The sequence below is a fragment of the Girardinichthys multiradiatus genome, chromosome 5 (assembly GCF_021462225.1).
Source record: "Girardinichthys multiradiatus isolate DD_20200921_A chromosome 5, DD_fGirMul_XY1, whole genome shotgun sequence".
Classification (NCBI taxonomy): domain Eukaryota; kingdom Metazoa; phylum Chordata; class Actinopteri; order Cyprinodontiformes; family Goodeidae; genus Girardinichthys; species Girardinichthys multiradiatus.
In genome coordinates this window covers 10,800,480-10,820,689 of record NC_061798.1, presented here as the reverse complement: position 1 = coordinate 10,820,689, position 20,210 = coordinate 10,800,480, and the positions used below count along the sequence as shown (strand labels likewise).

At 39.5% G+C, this 20,210-nt stretch overlaps 2 protein-coding genes across 3 annotated transcripts; one reads left to right on the top strand and one right to left on the bottom strand.

Annotated features, from left to right (window-relative positions):
* The first annotated feature begins 5,718 nt into the window (after positions 1–5,718).
* rnf11a (ring finger protein 11a) lies at positions 5,719–11,073 on the top strand. Of its 2 annotated transcripts, none has more exons than XM_047364472.1 (3): positions 5,719–6,097; positions 8,333–8,502; positions 9,487–11,073. In XM_047364472.1, exons 1-3 carry the CDS (start codon positions 5,999–6,001, stop codon positions 9,656–9,658), a joined length of 441 nt encoding a protein of 146 aa, XP_047220428.1. In that variant the 5' UTR covers positions 5,719–5,998; the 3' UTR covers positions 9,659–11,073. The 2 variants fall into 2 exon arrangements, with proteins under 2 accessions (XP_047220428.1, XP_047220427.1); XM_047364471.1 differs by having other exon boundaries at positions 8,330–8,502.
* A 2,040-nt stretch (positions 11,074–13,113) lies between these two features.
* On the bottom strand, positions 13,114–15,096 carry LOC124868599 (heme oxygenase-like). Its single transcript, XM_047366030.1, has 6 exons — positions 15,009–15,096; positions 14,813–14,884; positions 14,568–14,679; positions 14,256–14,471; positions 13,682–13,954; positions 13,114–13,550 (listed from the first exon to the last, which is right to left on the bottom strand). Exons 2-6 carry the CDS (start codon positions 14,860–14,862, stop codon positions 13,374–13,376), a joined length of 828 nt encoding a protein of 275 aa, XP_047221986.1. The 5' UTR covers positions 14,863–14,884; positions 15,009–15,096; the 3' UTR covers positions 13,114–13,373.
* Positions 15,097–20,210: the final 5,114 nt, after the last annotated feature.

Here is a 20,210-nt window from a genome sequence, read left to right as displayed (position 1 = left end):
GTCAGAAGCAGGAGATGATAAAGTGCTGCCTTAAATGTGCCAAAACCAGAGAATTATTTATTTTGATGCAATGACCCGTCTTGCGGATGCACAGGTGACATTGTGTAAAAACACATTAACTGAAACATTTTGTAAGCAATGCAGGTCAACAGAAAGTACACTAATTTATAGCAGATTAAAACAAACCAGAACATTAAAGGGTTAAATGTATGTCCTTAAAAGATGTTCATGTTTTCTTTTTTGTGCAAACATTTGCTCACTGAAAAGCATATCATCAAACTTTTTCCCAAAGTGACCTGAAACATATTCAACATGTAAAAAAAAAAAAAAAAAAAAACAATGAATGGAGACAAGCACCTCAGACGGTGTGTTAAAGACTGAAAACACGAGCTAGACAGATGTTCACACACACTCCAGATGCTCCAGACGTTCTCGGCTCAGTGTGGAGGCCAAATAAAACAGGTTTTTAGCTGTGAACAAAGCTAACCACATGTTCTGTTGTTGAACATACACAACTACCAGTGCAGGAATGAAATGTTTTGAGCAGGAACTGAGTTTGGTTCTCTGTTTTGATCAACTTTGTGTGTTGTAGACAGAAGGAGAAACAACCTGCTTTTTAAATGGCAAACATGAATTTATGTGACTACCAACTCAAAAAAAAACAAAAAAAAACTTTTATTTTTAAATTAGTAACACATCTCTGACAACCTTCAAATATTTTCTTTGGTGATCTATAATGAATGATCTAACTTCCCTTTTATTACAACCCATGATTAAAGCATGATGCATTTACTAAACCTCAAAGCTTAATGATCTTTTGATTGGACGTTTTGGTTTGCTGTTTAATTCTCTTTGGAACTGACATCATTTGGTTAAGAAATAAGCTAATTACACTTCCAGTCAAATGTTTGGATACACCTTCTTATTCAATGGTTTGTCTCAACCTAAAACATGTGCCATAAATACAAAGTAAATTCTACTGTTTTATATTTTCAAATGATTATAAAACACAAAAACTTGTGGAAAAGTTTGGAACTCTTACAAGACAAATGCACATGAACTCTGTACCACCAATGAGGGAGGAGTGTATTGTATGCATAATATTTTTAACTAATATGAATTTAAGTTAACAAAGCAGGGACCAAACTTCAGTGATATGGAGTATTTGGCCCTGCCTCCCTATTTATGATGACATCATAATAAACTCCTACAATTCTACTCTGAATTTTGCATCTGATGCGCCAACCTGGGATTATCAGTGGCCTCCATCTGGGTACCCTTTGCAAACTTTCTGGAGGTAACCCATGAATGAAATCATGAAATTCCTGCTTCCATTTTCACTATGCCCAGATAAACAATGCTTGAAACTGCCGTTACAAAACGAAACCTTCAGAAAGCCGCAAAATTAAACTGACATTGGTGTATTGGTTTTAAATCAAACACAAAGGAACAGACTGAGAGGTCATTTTAACCGTACCCCTGTGTGGCTGAAAAATCACAAAGTAATTTATCACTCTGGCTGGAAACAACGTCACTGTTTATACAATGCTATATTTTAACTAACCTGGGCTTGCTTGACAAACAGCTCTCAATAGTACTATATCTACAAGATGTTTTAGAGCTAACTGTCCACACCGGAACTAAAAGTGAAGGAAACCTGACAGCAAGCTCTGTCATACAGTAATCATGAGCTTCAAGATTATCGAGTGTTCCAAAATTTACTTCTTCATTGCAGCAGTCACACAGTTTATCGCCCCAAGGGGGAGGACAGAGGAGCCACTCAAGCCCACCTCTTAATATGATCCACTATAAACAAAGGAGTAGAAACAGGGCCAGTTTTACTGTAGACAAGAATTTATGTCCATATGGGCATATATTGGTCTCTTTAACGCATGACATTGTAACCTAAACAATATATTCCCCTAACATAAGTTAAGCACTTCCAGGTAGTGTTTTGGCATCATCTTCAGCCATCTTGATGTCTTCAGGATGTGTGGTCTCAGAGACCTAGAGATGAAAACATTTACATCATACAGGTGTAAATGTGTATTATCACCAAAATGTTTTTTTATGCAAGTAACAGAATTCAAAAAGAAGACTCATGTATTCCATACACTCAGTGATTTATTTAGGTTCATTTGATTATTATAGCTTACAGCAAATGAAAACCCAAGCATGGGGAAGTCTGCTGACTTGACAGCTGATGTGGCGGACAGTCACATCATCCACCAAAATGTCATTGCTAAAACAAGTTTTTTGTTCACTGAAGCTTATTTATAGAAGGTTGAGTGGAAGGAGAACAGCAGCCTTGAGAGGATTGTAAAGCAAAGATTCACAAGGCGTGGACTCAGACTGGCTGCTTCAAGAGTCACCCCACACAGATCTATCCAGGACATGGGCTATCACTGTCATATTCCTTGTCTTTAACCACACCTGAACCAGGGACAACATCAGAAGCATCTTACCTGGCCTAACAAGATAAAAGACTGAACTGTGGCTCAGTGGTCCAAAGTCTCCCTGTTAGATAAAAAAAAACTGTTTACATTTCATTTGGAAATCAAGGTTCCAGAGTCTGAAGGAAGAGTGGAGGGTCACAGAACCCACACTGTTTGAGCTCAAGGGTGGAGCTGGTTGCTGGTGTTGGTCCACTGTGTTTTCTTAGGGCCAAAGTCAGCTTTTAGAGCGCTTCATGCTTCCTTCTTCTGAGATTTATGGAGATTCTGCCAAAAGTACCAACACCTGCTGTAATGACCATGGTATCAGTGTTCTTGACCGACCTAAACCCCACAGACACCAGAATCAACAATGCGGATACGCTGAAGACAACTTTTAAAGAAACCTGGACATCCTTAAGACTTCAGCGGAGCCACAGGCTAATCGCCTCCACGCCACACTGCATTGATGTAGTAATGCAAACAAAAAGAGCCCAGGCCAACAATCTGGACATAAACATGGTATTCAGTAGGCCCACATATTTGTATTAAACACCATTGTTATTGATCTTATGTAACAGTGTATATATTATAAAAACAGAATCTTATTCATGATGACGTACTTGTGGGTTCTCACACTCCTGGGGCGCAGGGTCTGTTTCCTGCACTGGGTGTTGCTGTATCCCATCATAAGACTCTGGGTAATCCTGACTGTGTAGAAGTGGAGATGGAGGCGTGTCGTGCTCTGTGGTCTACGGGGGAGCAGCAATGTTGTGGATCAGCAGAGATTTCCCCATGACATCCTTTAGCGGCCTGGGTTATTACGTACCTGAAAGTCATGCTCAACATCTTGTTGATCGCCTGTCTCTTGGACTGAAAGCCTCGCATCACACGAAAATGGCACTGCAGCATGTTGAGGACGCGGCGGAGGGTTTCCAAACAGCTGGATCCGACAGGGTGGAGGTGGGGGTGGATTGGGATGCCATGCACTTTCCTAAACATACACACACAAAAATATGATGAAGCCTCACACTGTATACAAGTCGGATAGGGGTCTAGAGGTGTCTATCTGACAGCTTATCCTACATTGGGTAGCTCTGTTAAGCCGAAAGCTCAAAAATTATCCCGGCCTTCTCCATATGATGTATACTATATATTTATAAAATTAATGGTTTCCGGTTAGAGTCTCAATTTACGCCTGTTTTTATTAAAATTCGTCCTCTGTAAATGTGTGCTTTGAAAGAAAACCATTGTGGGGAATTAAAATCATTTAGTTTCATACTATGTGTTCAGGTTGCATGTGTAAGCGTAATACTGAGATATATCATGTATTGTGGACCGCAGGGAGAGAGAGAGGTCACGGCGGGGTTCAGGCTGGAAGAAGGTCACTCAGTAAATACAGCCTAGCTTTGCTGATCCGAGTCTCTCCCTAAGGCCTTAGGTAATCTTTTTTCTTTGAATCATTCTTTTTGGATTTAATTATGCATTGGAAATCAGTCAGTCAGTCATTTTCTACCGCTTATTCCAAAGTGGGTCACGGGGGAACTGGTGCCTATCTCCAGCAATCTATGGGCGAGAGGTGGGGTACACCCTGGACAGGTCGCCAGTCCATCTCAGGGCAACACACAGACAACCATGAACACACTCATTCATACACCTAAGGGCAATTTAGAAAGACCAATTAACCTAACACGCATGTCTTTGGACTGTGGGAGGAAGCCGGAGTACCCGGTGAGAACCCACGTATGCACGGGGAGAACATGCAAACTCCATGCAGAAAGATCCCAGGCTGGTTATTGAACCCAGGACCTTCTTGCTGCAAGGCAACAGTGCTACAAACAGCAGCCCCGCATTCATTTGGACTTGAATATCAAATTAATATCATCTGTTCTTTCTCACGACATCCGGACTGAAATTATTTTACCTCAACACCATTTAAGCTAAATGTCAGAACACTGTGTGGATCTCTGCTGATTCTTATTTTGACCCATTCGATTTATTTCTTCGAAAGGCCAGAGTTAAGCCAAAGTTTAACTCAGATGTGCCCTCAGCCATGCTACTGTGGAGCTAAAGCATAACTGAAGAACTCTCTCCCTGAGTTATGCTTCAGCTCCACAGCAGCATCCATTATGGCTGAGGGCTCATCTGAGTCAAACTGGCTCGGAGAGGAAGACGACGCTCCGGCCGGTCATTGTGGGGGTAGCTCTTACATTAGTCCACCTGTCTCGTGTTATTTCTGTCGCGACACAAATGAGACTGTTTTTAATAGAATTACCCTAAAAACGGTACAAACTATTTTTTATACAAAGTCTATGCCGAGCGGTACCTTTACTGCCTCTACTTACCATCTCCAGTCATCTAATAACAGAAGACTCATGGACCGCTGCATTTTGCCACCCACTTCCTATATGACGCTACAATAATAACACCACGTGGTGCTTTACGTACATAACGTCTGCCGTTTGGTGTAAGTCATCGCATCCGGTTCTGCTCTTCAGAATAACAATACAGGAAATGTATGTGCTGGAGTTTTCCTGTTACATATAGTCTGTGATATAATGCATGGACTACATTTATTAAATGACTGGAACTTTTATGAAATTATTATATTTTTTGTTACTCTTTATTTGTTCATTTAGTTAGTATTACATGAAGGTGCCTGTAAGAATGAAAAGAACAAGAATAGTCAAATCAACATCATAAACCACTTTATTTTGAAGAAGAAAACACAGTCACATTTACTGTTTAAAACAAAATGGCTTTTCTTTTCCGAATTCATGTTACTCAGAATATCTACCGGACAGAATAAATGAACAACACAAACATAACCCACAGGATATGATGCCACCACTTTCATGACTTCCCATGTTCCACGAACTGAAACACGCGTGAAATTCACATTAGATGACTTCTTTTAAATTCAAATGACCCTTACATTTTAAATATATGGCTTGTACAAAAATAGTTTTATAAATTCCTTACAGGAGACTTTGTTTGCTATTCTAGCAGTTCTTTTTCAGGTTCAAATATTGCATCTATATTGGTTTTATATACATTCTGCAAACTGTAATTAAAAAAAATATGGCAAAACGATACAAAATTACAATCATTTCTCATCATCATAAATCTCTTCAACTTTCTACAAATCTCTTTATATTTAAATATTTTAAAATGACATATCAAAAACATCCAACCAAACACCATATATTTAGGGGAGGGGGGGATTTTATTCTGTTCTTGAACCTTTTATTTTGAACTCCAAGTCGGAAGTTTAGGATTGGCCAGCTTCCTTATAACGACATTTCCGGCTTGTTGCCTGTTGTAAACACAGCGAACAGCTGGACGCGGCCCCGTCTGCTCGTCAAACAAAGCCAACATCTGTGTCACCTGCTGGAGCCAAAGCCGTCGCTTTACTCCGCATTTAGCGGTGACTTGTGACTCCCTCCGCGGCTACCTGCTCCGAGCTAAGCTACCCTGTGGGTCGGGTGGTCCCCTGAGGCTCAGGTTCACCGCTGAGTTCTGCCCGCAGAAAGACGTGTTCTCTCTCTCATGGTGGTTTCAGGTCAATGGGGAACTGTTTATTTTCACAAGGCGGGGATGACCTTTCGCTGCTGAACGACTCCGAGGGGGGCAGTCTGCCCGGAGAGCCCCCGCCGCCCTATCAGGTGAGCAGCCCGGGTGTCAACTGTAGGGCAGCGCGGGGATTAATGCCACTCCAGTGGTTTTTATGACTTGTGCAATTAGTAAAGACACGACGGGGCGTGTCACTACAGCTAGACATATGCAGCCTTTAAGCTCATTATGGGAAAATGTTTAAATATGAAATATATAATGCTAAAGCAGTGTAACAACACTTGTTCATATAAGTCAGACTAATTTCTAAAGTCCTAACAGAATGGGTCAGACCAGTTGAGGGTTTATACTTACACACCGCTTGATGTCACATCAGTAGACTTCAGTATTTGATTGTTTATCCATATATGATGGTTTTAGAATAAACTGAATTGATTTGAGCCGAATGTGGGCCAAACAAGACTCTATATAAACGCATTGGAACCGGATCTGTTTGTAAAGTGTCTCGACATGACATTTGTTGTAATCTGGTGCTTACAAAAACGGAATATAATTCAATATTGGGAATAAAACGCAACTCTTTATTGTTTCCAGGGGATTTAAAAAATGTTTAACTTAATTTTGCTTAAAATCAAAAATTTCTTGACGTATACGTATTAAGTAATAATCCAAGCAGAAACTTCATTTTAACCTTTAGAGTTCCTTCAGAAAAGGTTCCCTAAAGGTGCGCAGTGCAGATTTTCTAGCCTTGAGAGAAGCTCTAGAAAAGTACAGTAAAGGTTCTCTGGAGATCAGTTTTGGGCCTGACAGTGCGATTTTATGGTAGTTATTAGAGATTGTTTCTTAAAGGTTTCCTAAATGTTATCTACAACTTTCACATTCTAACCTTTACAGAACGTTCTGGGGATGTTCCCTAAATATTCACTGAAAGTAATCTACAGTACAACATCATACAAACAATAAGCTATAGCAAATTAATGGATTAAAAAAATGGGTTAAAGACAGTGACAATTGAAATACCTTCTTTTATTTGAGAAAAAGGCTAATGACATTCAACTACATTACTAAGTCAAATATTAAAAATAAGGAGAACTAATAAACTATGAAAAATAGAGCAAAAGAATAAACCAGTAGCAAGTAAAATGATGCAGTGATATCTCAGCTCAGTGTAGATAACCAAGGTTCGTCTGAAGGGTGTTGGGATGAGGTCAAATTAATTAGAAAACTAATTAAGAACAATTTGTCTGTGTTCAAACAACCAGTCCACAATGCAAATCAGAAGCAAAAATAAAATATTTTAATAAAATAAAAATAAAAAGTATGATTTTTGCCAAATTAGAAATTGATAACCTTTTGGACAACTGATTCCTAATAGTTGTTAACCAGCCAACAGAGGGAGTGATGGATTACTAAAACTGGCAGCGAGGAATGTTCAACAAGATGGCAACGAAACGGAGGCTCACCATTGGACCGCCTTGAAGGCAGGCGGGAGGATGTCACATCTAGATTAGCGGCTGAGCTAACAAAGAAAAAATTGCAAATTTGGCAACTCCTTTAAGTCATACGTGTACCGTTAACTACCAATAATGTAAATATTAATGTGCGTTTGAGTGCTGGTGGCGTGATACGGCTGATCTGTGTTGAAACCGGTGACACCAGTTCTGTCTGGAGGAATGGGCCAAAACTCTAATCTGCTTTATGGAAACATCTACTGTAGACACAGTTTATGTTATGTGAAAAAAAAAAGCTATAAGAACTTAATAAAAAGTCCTAATAATACTGTGCGGAGGTAGGATGCAGGAATTAGGGCCCGTATATAAATATTTCTGAATAAGAGTCCCGTCTGTCACTTTATCTTCCGTCTTTGTAATTTTCCAGTCAGATAGGCGTTAGTGTCTGGAATATCTTGCAGCCATGTTTCAGTAAAACATAAAATACTACATTCCTGATGTTCCTACTGTGTCCCAGCCAGCTTTCCATTCTCAGCTGTCTTAGTTTTGATACCCTTCCCCATGTGTTCTTCATTTCTTTTCTTTTTTCCTTTTCTTTTCGTCCTGCATTTCAGTCTCTCCTGCCTGACTTGCTTGGGATCTGTGATCTTAATCCAGGTATTATTTGCCTTTTGATAAGCTCAATCAGCTGGTTCAGAATGTAAAACATTTCTCCAGTTAGCATGATTACTTATAACGAATGATTTTACAAAACACCAGCTGTATGAGCAGAAATCCCGCGGGCTTCAGAGCGGCGTAGAACAAAACAATGGATTTGTTACTGAATTTGTGTGGAACAAATGCAGGATGTTTTTTGTGATCTGTGTGTTCAAGCAGCACACCCCACCAGGGCCAGTCTTCCATCCCACCCCAGGTGAGAGTCGTTCGGCCAGCCAGCTGACCGAGGAGGAGCAGATCCGCATCGCTCAACGTATCGGACTCATCCAGCATCTTCCCAAAGGTGTCTTCAACCCAGGCTCTGACCCCTCAGAGAAGAAAGTTAAAGAGTAAGTCCTACATGGTCATATTATACCAAAACTTTCTTATAGAAGACACTATGTAAATGACCATGGTTTATTTGCTGAACCTTGCAAAAGGTTTCAGACCCAATGAGATGTTTCCCACCACATTCATTGTATTGTATTTAGGTTTTATGTGACAGACCAACACAAGCAAGCGGGTGATCTTGAAGTGGAAGGAAAAGTATTTTTCTTAATAGAGTGTGTGTAATTTCATCACAAGCGCCAGCTGTTCTGTCAACACCTCAGGCTTCAATAGGATCAGTAGTGAACAAACGGCTTCAAGAAAACCGAGGGATCTTGGCAGCATCATGCTGTGGGGATGCTTTTTTTTTCAGCAGGGTCAGGGAAGATGGATGGAGCTAAATACAGGACAATCCTGGAAGAAAACCTGTTAGAGGCTGCGAAAGATTTGAGGCTTGAGCGGAGGTCCACCTTGCAGCGGTACCACCCGAAACATCCAGCCTAAGTTACAATAGAATAGTTTAAACCCAAAGCATTCATTTGTGAGATTGGTCAAGTCAAAGTCCAGACTTAAATCCAATTAAGAATCTGTGGTAAGACTTGAATATTGCTGTTCCGATGCTTCATTCAATTTAACTAATCCTGAACTATGTTGAAAAGAAGAACAAAGTGTTCAGTCTCTGGATAAGTAAAGCTGGCATAGACATACCTGAAATAGTTACAATTGTAATTGCACCAAAAGAGGCTTCTACAAAGCATTGACTCAGAAGGCCCAAATACAAATGCATGCCACGTCTTTCGGATTTTTCTTTGTAATAAAAAAACGTTGGAAAGCTATGAATCGTTTGCCTTTCCACTTTAAGTGCTACTTTGTGTTGGTCTGTCACATAAAATCCCAATTAAATACAAAGCTGAGGTTGTAAAATAAAAATAAAAATGTGACGAAGTTCAAGAGGTGTAAATTCTTTTGCACGGCGCTATTTGTTGAAGTGTTGTTTCTCTCCTCAGGTGTGTGATCTGCATGATGGATTTTGAATATGGTGATCCCATTCGGTTCTTGCCTTGCCTCCACATCTACCACCTGGACTGCATCGACAGTTGGTTGATGCGCTCGTTCATCTGCCCGTCCTGCATGGAGCCCGTAGACGCAGCCCTGCTGTCTTCCTATGAAACCAACTGAGCACCCACCCACCTCCCTCCACCCACATCCACCTTGTGGCTGCTCAAGCTCTTATCCAGAAGTAACTGCACCTTTTTGTTTTTTTCTTTTTTGCCAGAACATAGCCTGGCTGTTTTAAAGAAGGTAGCCAAGGTGATGCGGCCCTGTGCATATATTTGTAAGGTCTTTGGGGATGAAGAACAGTTGCTACAGTGCATTATAGAGATTTGATACACACCTTTTTTGAAGAAAATTTGCCGTTTTAGCATGAGGAAAGTGTGCCAAATCTAGTCAGCAAACGTTGTGCAAGCGAGAAATGACAAAATATCAGGATTTTTAAAGTAATTTGTAGAGTTTGCTTTCCCTTTGATGGTGTAATATCCGTGATTTCATTTGGGGAGATTTATCTGACTTATGTGAGAAGCATTGTTTCTCAAGTTGCCAATGAAAACCTGAAGTGAAAGTGATGATTTTCTTTGAGAGAACCAATGGTCTGGGATGTTGCAGAAACACATTCACGTTAGTTTTCCAAAGCTAAATAAAGTTGACAGGACTGATTGCTTTTCCAATGTTATCAGTTCACCTATTGGCCTGATTTGAGGATTTTTCTCTTTTGCTAGCATTAGTTGTGTTGTTGAGTCAAGCTTTTCCTCTATAGCTGCTTTATCAATAAGATTTAAAATACAGTCCTTGCAGTTTCGACTTTTTAAAGTTTACTGTCAGAAACATTTACAAAAACACAACTTCCTGTTCAGTCTCCCTTAAAGCACATCAACTTCCTCATCTTAAAGTCTGCAGCTTGTAGACTCCATGGAGGATTGTGTGTGTCTGTGTGTGTGTGTGTGTGTGTGTGTTTGTTTCGGGAACGGTTGTTTGAGACGGGCATGTCCAGTGTGACTTCCTGTCTTTTTTCTTTGTTTTTGTTATGTGGTTTTGAACTTCTGTCAGTAACTTACAATTTTCCAAAGTTTCTGAGTTTGGTAGCACAAAATAATCTGGCCTTTCGATGTCCAGCATGTAATGTGAGGCTGACTCTGTGTTGCGTTGGAAGAACTGGTGATACAGGAGCTACAGCAGTAGGAAGGGATTCAAACTGAATGTAAATTATGACTTCAACCGTTAAGATACTTGAGTATGAGGACATTTCTGATTTACTGTGCGCTCACTGTGCCTTTGTCAAAGGTTGATGTAAGCCAAGTTCTGTGAAGTACAATCAGTTTTGACTTTTACTCTGTCGTTCTTTAGTTTTCCTCTAGGAGGAGACACATACCAGCACAATGTTTCACAGGTCTGTTTAAAGAAGCTAGAAATGTAATCTGGCGGCTGGTAACAAACACCAACAGTCTGTATGTGTTTTAATTTATAATGTGTGGAAAAATTGCACAAAATTTAGAAAAGGTATAAAATCATAATAAAGTGAATTATATATCTTTTCATGTGTGGAGCTGTGTTCATCTGTTTTTGAGTTTTTTTTCAATACTAATTTTGGCTTTTAGTGGTAATCAAAGGGAAATAATTTAGAAAAAAAATTATGTTGTGGTTTTTTTAATGTTCCTTTATAAGTATAAGGAAGGAGAACATGGAAAAACAATTCACCTGTTCCACAAAACTGTAAGTTGCTCATGTTAAAACATAAAGATATTTGACTTTCCTAAAATAAACAAGTTACAGCAAGTATTTTTTTAGTTTATACTATAGATATAAAAATATACAATAAAATTAAATTCTAACCTGAACCTAAGGGTACAGAAGAATCAGGATTTTCCTTCAGATGCAGGAAATCAAACAGTATTTAGGAGGTGAGCGTTCCTCTCCTCTTCCATTACTGCCTCGGCTTTAAGCCCAGTCATTCAGCATGGCCGTAGGAGTTAGATTTTGAAGAAGACCCGGTGCTTTGATGTCTGAGCTGAAGGATTTAAGCTGTCAGCACTGCTAGTTTGCAATTAAATAGCTTATTTAATAGCACTTTTCAGATTTAAACACCACAAAATGATTCACAGAAGCCACAAAAAACATAGAAGCACATTTGGAAAAAAAAAAGGCACAGGAAACAGACATGAACGAGGGTCTAAATACAAAACCATACATGATATAAAGCACAGCATAAGAACAAAGTATTACAAATCAAGCCCTTGTTAATTAAAGAAACTAGCTGTTTTCAAAGATTGAGATACAATGCCTAGCTGACATTGTTTGATGTTGGTTAGGCATTATATCAAAGATGGCTGCTTATGTTATTCAATAGACATAAATGGGCGATTAAACAAAAAGATAGTCAGGAAGATCAGGATATTTTTTTGCTATAAAAGTCCAGGAGATGGGGGATGTATGAAATAAATAAGACTGAACCTTGTGGTACCCCACTTTCAGATTTCTAAATTCAGATGACAGATGAGCTTGTTGCGTAATATACTACTGCTTCTTATAGAAAGATATAGCAAAACGTCTCTAGGACTTGGCCAGATATGCTGACCAATATCGCTGAGCCTGGTAATCAAAATACTGTGATCAACAATGTCAAATGCAGAAGTTATTTGAAGCAAGATCAGAACTCTGAAACCCCCTGAGTTATCTGGAATCCTGATGTCACTGGAGACTAATGAAGGCTGGGAGAAAACAAAAACACTGCAGCCTCTGTCTGCAAGCACACCACGTTTTGTGCAGGCTGATTTGGTCTGCTAGGCATCCTTCTCAGCAGTACGTCATGATGGTTCTCCTTCATAAGCTATTTATACTCTTATACGATGTCAAAGGCAATACTGATCTTCATCAAAAACCAGCCAAAAAGCCCTGCATTGTACCAACATGTACACCACCAGTCTCAAACTAAAACCCAGTTAACCAAAAATATATACAGTTATTATTCTATGTATATAATTATAAATAATGGATGTATAATGGTACTATTAGTACCAATAGTTATCCATCCATTCATTGTCTACAACCTCTCATCCATGCAGGGTTGAGCCCTGGTGCCTTTCTCCAGCGATTATTCGGTGAGAGGGTGGGTTACATCCTTGACAGGTCGCCGGTCCATCACAGGGCAATACAGACCAGGACCGTTTTGCTGCAAAGCAGTAGTGCTACCAACTACAACACCATGCAGCCCCCCATTTATTACTGTATGTAAATAAGTACCGTAGATCAGCAGCACCATGGTACATGCATTTCCATTTCAGTTGGATGCTGGCTAAAGGGAAGAATTTATCTTCATATATTGATTTGTTTTTGTTATGAATTTATTTCTTCCAAACATCGGACTAATTCATTGATGTGAAAATAATAAGCAGAACGTAGGCCTGCAGGAAACTATGATAAAGAGTATGTGGTCATAAACAGACAAAACACCAACAGACCCAAAGGTCAAATAAACAGGAGACAACATCCAGCTGCTGGGGCTCCAGCACGAACAAGATCATATCCATGAAAAGAACATAATGAATGGGAAGACTAGAATAAAACATACCAAGCATTTATTTCCTTTTCACTGCTGATTTTATTAAAATAGGTGGCATATAAACTTTTTTTTTAGTATTACACATTTTAATGGATTCTGCATATCAGTGTGATAGAGAAAACAGTACAAATGGAGACAGTAGAAAATTTAAACACATATAGTATGAATCAAATTTACAATAAAAATGCAAATATTACAATCTATTATATACAAAGGGATCGTCAGATCATGGCTTTACGTTATCAAAGCAAAGGTTAAAATGATACCAACACGATGTCGCTATAATGCATAGAGTCCCATGACAGTAGCCAGAGCCACAAAGAGTCCCAGGACCATTCTGATCATTGGGGAAATGGTTCCTGGGAGTGTTTTGCTATGAACTGCTTCGGAGTTTGTCCAGCTTTCCTGATGTTCATTTCCTGTGACACTCAGCATCTTCTGTAAGCCATCAAACACCTGTAAAACAAGTGAGAGCATATCAGCTGTCTATGGCTCAATATATAACTAAGAGCAAAGGGTATTCTTGTTTGCTCAGCTGCCTTGCACCTGGCAGATGGTCCCAGTGCCCATCTGTCGCCCCTCCTCACCTGGATGTTAAACTCAAAGGCCCTGACTGCCTCCTCCAGCACGCCGTTCCTCTCCTCCGCTGTCAGCTCCACACTGTTCATCCGGCTGCGATAGAGCTGCTTGAACAAGTTGGGGCTGGAAACGCCAGGGAAGGCAAAGAAAGACAGACCTTCGCTGCTTTTCAGCCCCATGGACTTCTGGGCGATTCGGCCGAGGACCTGCCCTCCAGATAGGTCTCCTAAGTATCGGGTGTAAGCGTGGGCAACCAGGAACTCAGGGTTTTCTTTGCCAATCTGAAAAATACACAGGAATGAACAGAGTGACACATTTAACATCAAATGTATCATTTTTGATACAAGCATTTGAGAGACCTGTTTGTCTTTTCTCAAAAACCTGCTTTGTCGGATCTTGCTAAATACGTTTTATACATTCTTTGTGAAAATATAAAATGCATGAAATATTTATTTCTTTTTGTCTATGATAAATACATAATCACAGAAGCTTAAAGTTTTAGATTGAATTAAGTTTTCAAAGGATTACGTTGCTTCTACTAGGGAAATGAAAACTATGCATGTGTAATATAGAAAAACCTACCTGTCTGAGTCTGTGGCAGTATCTCAGAGTGGCAGCAGGCACGACAATCTTCTCCCTCCAGTCCAGCCCGTAGAAGTATTCCAGGTCGTTCTCGATGGATTTGAGCCTGGCCAGTTCAGCGGGGAAGTAAATAGGAGCAACAGCAGGATGGCTGGAGTTCCTGTCCAGCTCTTCCTCCAAGGCCTGGTAGATCTCGTACAGGGAGCACAAGAGGAGCTACAGAGGTGGAAGAGAGGAGATGTCATTTAACCTGCTAGAATCCAACCAAAAGTGAGATTATCCCAGCAATCATGCTGTAGGGTTTGTTATTACCTTATATTGTGGAAGTGTGACTTGTCCCCGCTGGAAGCTCAGCATCAGTTCTGTGTTTTCTGCTCTGACGTGACTATCCTTGGTCACCTCTTTGATTTGTTCTGAGAGATCCCTGTGAGAGAGAAAACTGCAACATTGGCTTTCAAGATAATAAAAAACGGTCATATTTGCATATTGTTCACTGGGGAAATGTGCAAAACAAATGTTTAGAGATATGAAAAATAATCACAGTAGCTCAATTTAACCTGTTATCAATCTGCTCTGCTGATATCTGAGTCCTCTTTTCTGCTTCCATTGTGCTCCTGGAAAAGCTAAAGCTGTCGGAAGATAATTTGTTATGAAAATTAAATCATCTTGCAGCATAATACCCAACACTGTATAAAGATTTAGAAAATCTAAATATTGGCAAATGTTCTGAAGGTTGTGTTGTGATTTACTCACCAGCTGTGATGAAGTCCTTCAGGTTCAGTAGCAGCTCTCTATCTGGCTCTCCAGCTCAGTTTCAGTGGCTTCACTCTTCTCCTTCTTTTATACAGTCTGTTTGTGTCTCCTCCCCCCCTTCCGCCTCAATAAAAACAGGAACTCTGAGTCACAAAGCCTCTGCTAAACATGAAATGGCAACTTCAGCAGAAGCAGTAGGAGGGGCCAACACAAACCATGATGCTGCAGTTCTCCAAGTACGCTTGGAAAACTGCAGGGGGAGGGAATACTGAGGCCACAGCATGAGTGAGGAATTTTTAGCAGTGCCCTGGAAAAACAAGCTGAGGGTGAGTGGAGTGCAAAACATGACAGAGCAGCTTTAGATTCCAAGGCTGGAGGAGAAGCCAGGCCTTCTGAGGCTGCAGTTGGAGGAAGTATTGAAACACTCATAGCGTCATACAAACACGATCACTTGACAATACGAAGCTTTTGTTTCAGTGGAAAAATGAATCTCACAAATGGCACAGCTAAGGAAAGCCGCACAATAAGTTTACAAAACTCCAGGACAATAAAGGCAATAGAGTCACTGAAAAGCTTAAGGAGAAACCTTCTGCTTTCTAACATTGTTTTCATGCTTTTCAAAATAACCATAAATCCTGTTTTTATCCTGAGTTATTAGCATAAAGAAGTATATTAAATAAATGTAATCAATACCACATTGCTCCATAATAAATAACTTCCCGAATACCTTCCTGAATTAGAAGGAAAATGATACATGGTTTTTATAATATCTCATGAATAGAAATCTAGAAAGCGTAGCATGTGTCTAAATTCACACCCCTTACTCTGATACTCCAGGGCAACCAAATGCACCTGAGTGGAAATCCAGCTGTTCTGTGAAGCCCTAGCTAATTTGTTAGAGAACCTTAGTGAACAAGCAGCATCTTGAAAAACCACGAAACACATCAGACTGCTCAGTGAGAAAGTTATTAGTGATAACTCTGGAGGGGTTGCTGAAATCCACAGCTCAGCTAGAAGAGTCTGTTGACAGGACAACTATTAGTAATGCACTCCACAAATGTTTCCTTTATGAATGAGTTTCAAGAAGACATTTGTGGTCTTCTTGTAACATTTGAAGCTACAAGATGAGCTAAATACAGGAAAAAACTGAAAGAAAACCTGTTGAGGCTACAAAAGACTTGAGACCAGGCTGAAGTTCTAGCAGGACAACAACTCTAAGCATAGAGCCAGAGCTACAATGTAATGCGATTTAGATTAAAGCATATCAGTTTGTAAGTATTACCCTGTTAAAGTCCAGATCTAAATCAAACTGAGAATCTTGTTCAAGAATTGAAAATTGTTCTCCCATAGTTTCTGAAACAGTCTAGTTAAGCGTGAGCTCCTCTGCAAAGAAGAATGAGGGAAAATGTTTTACTCTAATGTGCAAAACTGGGTGGGACATAGCCTAAAAGACTGGTAGCTGTAACTGCAGTGAAAGAGGATTCTATAACGAACTGAGTCAGGGGGGTGGAAAATAAATACATGACAATACTTCTGATTTTATTTCTAAAAGTCTATTTAAAAGACCCCAAAATACTTGCACCTGGAATTTTTCCTTTTAACAAGTATGACCTACTTTGTGTTGGTCGATAGCATACAATTCCTATTAAATACAATGAAATTTGGGGTTGTAACATGAAAACGTGAAAAATATGAAGGGGTTTGATTATTTTTGCAAATCGCTTTATATAACAGCAGCCAACAGGCGTTTTAAAATGTTTATTTGTAAATGAGACCAACATCGGACTTTTTAATACGAAAGAAAGCACTACATTCCTGCCTTATCTTGTAACATCATGATGATCCATCTGAGCAGGACTGTGCAATCAGTGATGCATCTCTGAAGTATAAATGTCATGGTATCTGTCAGAATGTTGATTCACACAGCAACACACCTCTGAACGCAATTTGTTTTACTCAAAATACGAAAAAAATAATACAATTTCTATCAGCTGAGTTAAAGCTATGACTTTAAACCTGTAAAAAAATTGTCAAGGGAGTAACTGAAGACACAAATGGAGAAATTACAATATGAATAAATAAAGCATGAAACAAGAAACAAGGCAAAACAAATGAAGGCTGTTTACAGATGATTGAACTAAAATCCCAATGACATCTAAAATCTCACATTTGGGGCAATAATCATATTTGTCCAGAAATACGAAAAATGCTTTTGGGTTCACAGTGTATATATATTTCCATACTGTCAATAGTTAGATTATTTAGCAACACACCTACTACCCCGGTGGGAGTGCTGAGACCTGCCTGCCCTTTGTTGGCATCCAAAAGGTTTAGGCTGAATCTCTTGAGCAAATATGAAAATAAAAGGGCTATCAGTCAGGTTGTGAAGTAAATGAAAAGCCCCTGAAGTTGTGTCTCAAACTATCACTGTTTTAGGAGAAATTATGATCTATTATTGATACAGTTTGATGCCACCATGAGCATTTTAGAAGGATTATCAACTTTATTAAACTCATTCGAGTATTTTACTGTCTTCTGACAGCTTCTTGTTCAAAGATTCTCAGGTCTGATCAAATCTCAACTCAAAATGTATTCATCATAGACCACTTCTTAAAACAACAGTCGGAACCTAAGTATCCTGGCTGGAATACAAAGATCTAGCAGTTCAACAAAATACTGAAGTGCCAGTCTGATAAGAGATTACAAAATGGCAAAATCAGTCTTAATTAGCTCTGGTAGCCAGAGGAGTAAGGTGTAATTGAGTGATTGTTGGACAAGGCTGACAGCAATGTTTTGAACAAGCTGTTGAACATAAACTATATTGCCAGAAAGAACTCACTCACCCATCCAAATACTTGAAATCAGGTTTTCCAATCACTTCCATGGCCACAGGTGTATAAAATGAAGCAACTAGGCAAGCAGACTGTTTCTACAAACATTGGTTGAAAGAATGGGTCACTCTCAGGACCTCAGTGGATTCCAGCGTGGTTCTGTGATAGGATGCCACCTGTGCAACAACTGTGAAATTTTCTTGCTCCTAAATATTTCACCATCAACTGTCAGTGGTGTTATAAGAAAGTGGAAGTGATTAGGAATGTACGATAGGCGATGTAAACTGACGCGCATAGTGCACAGAGGTTGCTGACTTTCTGCAGAGTCAGAAGAACTGTACTTGTCTGACTGTGTTGTGCCAAATGTAAAGTTTGGTGGAGGGAGGGTTATGCTGTGAGGTTGTTTTTCAAGAGCTTCAGGATTTTGGATGATTCCATGCTCCCAACTTTGCAGGAACAGTTTGGAGATGGCCCCTTCCTCTTCCAACATGCACAAAGCAAGGTCCATAAAGACATGGATGTGAGAGTTTGGTGTGGACTGGCCTGCACAGAGTCCTGACCTCATCCTTATGGAACACCTTTGGGATTGGAGGTGAGACCGAGAGCCAGGCCTTCTCATCCAACATCAGTCTATGACCTAACAAATGTGCTTCTGGAAGAATGATCAAAAATTCCCATGAACGCGCTCCTTACCCTTGTGGGCAGCCTTCCCAGAAGAGTTGAAGCTGTTATAGCTGAAAAGGATGGACTAATGTCATATTGAACCCTATGAATTAGGAATGGGATGTTACTTTAGTTCATATGCGAGTCAAAGCAGGTGAGCTAATAATTTTGACGATATAGTGTATATTATTGACTGATCATAGTATAATCAATTGTAGTAATCAAGCAGCATAAAAACATAGATAACTCCACCCAGATTTGTTGAGAGGAAGGTCGCCTTTGACCTTAGTGTGGAGTCAGATTTGGTAAAAGCTTGACTTTATGACAGTGGTAATCTGCTTATCGAATTAGATTGCCCTGTCACACTGGGTTTTTTAACAGATTGTGCTTATCTAGAACCAAATATTCTGAGTTTTCATGTCATTGGGTAAGTAAGTGAAACTTTATTTATATAGCACCTTTCAAGATAAAAAAAAAATACATAGGAGAAACAAAAACAGATAAAAAAAACATATATTTTTTAAAATCTGCTTATTTAAACTCAATCTTAATAAATCTGCTTAGTAAAATCGAGGTACTTTCTTGATCCTAGGATCAAGAAAGTAACTGGTCATACAGAAATTGCTTCCCGAATGCTAGATTTACATTGTTTCCTGGATCCTGATCAAAGAAAAAACACCAAGCAGAGACAAACCTTGCAAATTGTCAAGCTTCAGCTTTCCTAATGTATCAGAATCACTTATTTATAAAGAAATTATATTGTTTTATCATAGCTGAATAGTTCCAATGCGTCTTTCATATTCATTTTGTAATATACATTTGTGATGTAATGTCAATTTGGTTTACAACAAGCATAGCTCTGTCAGCATTTTATTATCTGTCCTGCATGCTGACCACAGCGACACCCAGTGGTCATGTTTATTCTAAATCATGAAACATCACTCCAGGCTGAAACATGACTCGTCATTTCAGAGGAGGAGCACGGAGAAAACATGAGGCAGCAGCTTCAGCTCCGACCTGCTGCTGCTGCAGTTTGTGTCCACGTGAACAACAGCCGTGGGTTCTAGTATGCGCGAGCCACATTTGTGAACTCATCAAGGTCGCGAGTTCTAAGATATGCAGCCAATAAAAAGATAATATATTTACTTTAAAGTTAATGCTAAACTGAAAACCGAGTCCCTCGAAACGATGTCAAACTGTCTGTTATGACGCCATGTTTTCACTTGCCCTTTGTTTTAGATCTTAAAATGTTTCCATGAACTATAATGCTTAACCCTCCTGTTGTCCTTGGGTCAAAATGACCCGCCACTATGTTAAACCCCCCCCCAAAAAAAATCCACTAAATGCTATTTTTGTAACTTGAAAATGTATGACTTTTCCTGGATTGGCCCCAACAATAGAAAAAGTGAAATGATGCTTTTATTCACATTTCCATATAAGCTGTACAAAAAAAAGGTACAAAGGTGGTCTTATTTATTCTGTGGTTATTTACAAACCACAGAATGTTACAATGTTTTAGATGTGACTCAGATCAATCAGCAGCAGAAGTAAACAAGGCAAATCAGGTGGTGTTCTCGCAGGCTTCAGAAGACCACCTGTTTATTTCCAGAGGTTATAAAGATGCTAGAGATAACAGGACCCCGAATTCTGTCTGTGGTGAAGCCATGAGTGTGCGTTATAGGGTTAGGGTTAGGGTTAGGGTTAGACG

What these genes read in the sequence shown, in the direction of transcription:
- LOC124868599 (XM_047366030.1), bottom strand. Translation starts at nt 14,862, where the DNA reads ATGGAAGCAGAAAAGAGGACTCAGATATCAGCAGAGCAGATTGATAAC. An exon ending in GCAGAGCAGATTGATAACAG is followed by an intron (nt 14,680 to 14,812) that starts GTTAAATTGAGC and finishes TCTCTCTCACAG; the next exon opens with GGATCTCTCAGAACAAATCA. An exon ending in TCACACTTCCACAATATAAG is followed by an intron (nt 14,472 to 14,567) that starts GTAATAACAAAC and finishes CCACCTCTGTAG; the next exon opens with CTCCTCTTGTGCTCCCTGTA.
- rnf11a (XM_047364471.1), top strand. Translation starts at nt 5,999, where the DNA reads ATGGGGAACTGTTTATTTTCACAAGGCGGGGATGACCTTTCGCTGCTG. An exon ending in AGCCCCCGCCGCCCTATCAG is followed by an intron (nt 6,098 to 8,329) that starts GTGAGCAGCCCG and finishes TGTGTGTTCAAG; the next exon opens with CAGCACACCCCACCAGGGCC. An exon ending in TCAGAGAAGAAAGTTAAAGA is followed by an intron (nt 8,503 to 9,486) that starts GTAAGTCCTACA and finishes TTCTCTCCTCAG; the next exon opens with GTGTGTGATCTGCATGATGG.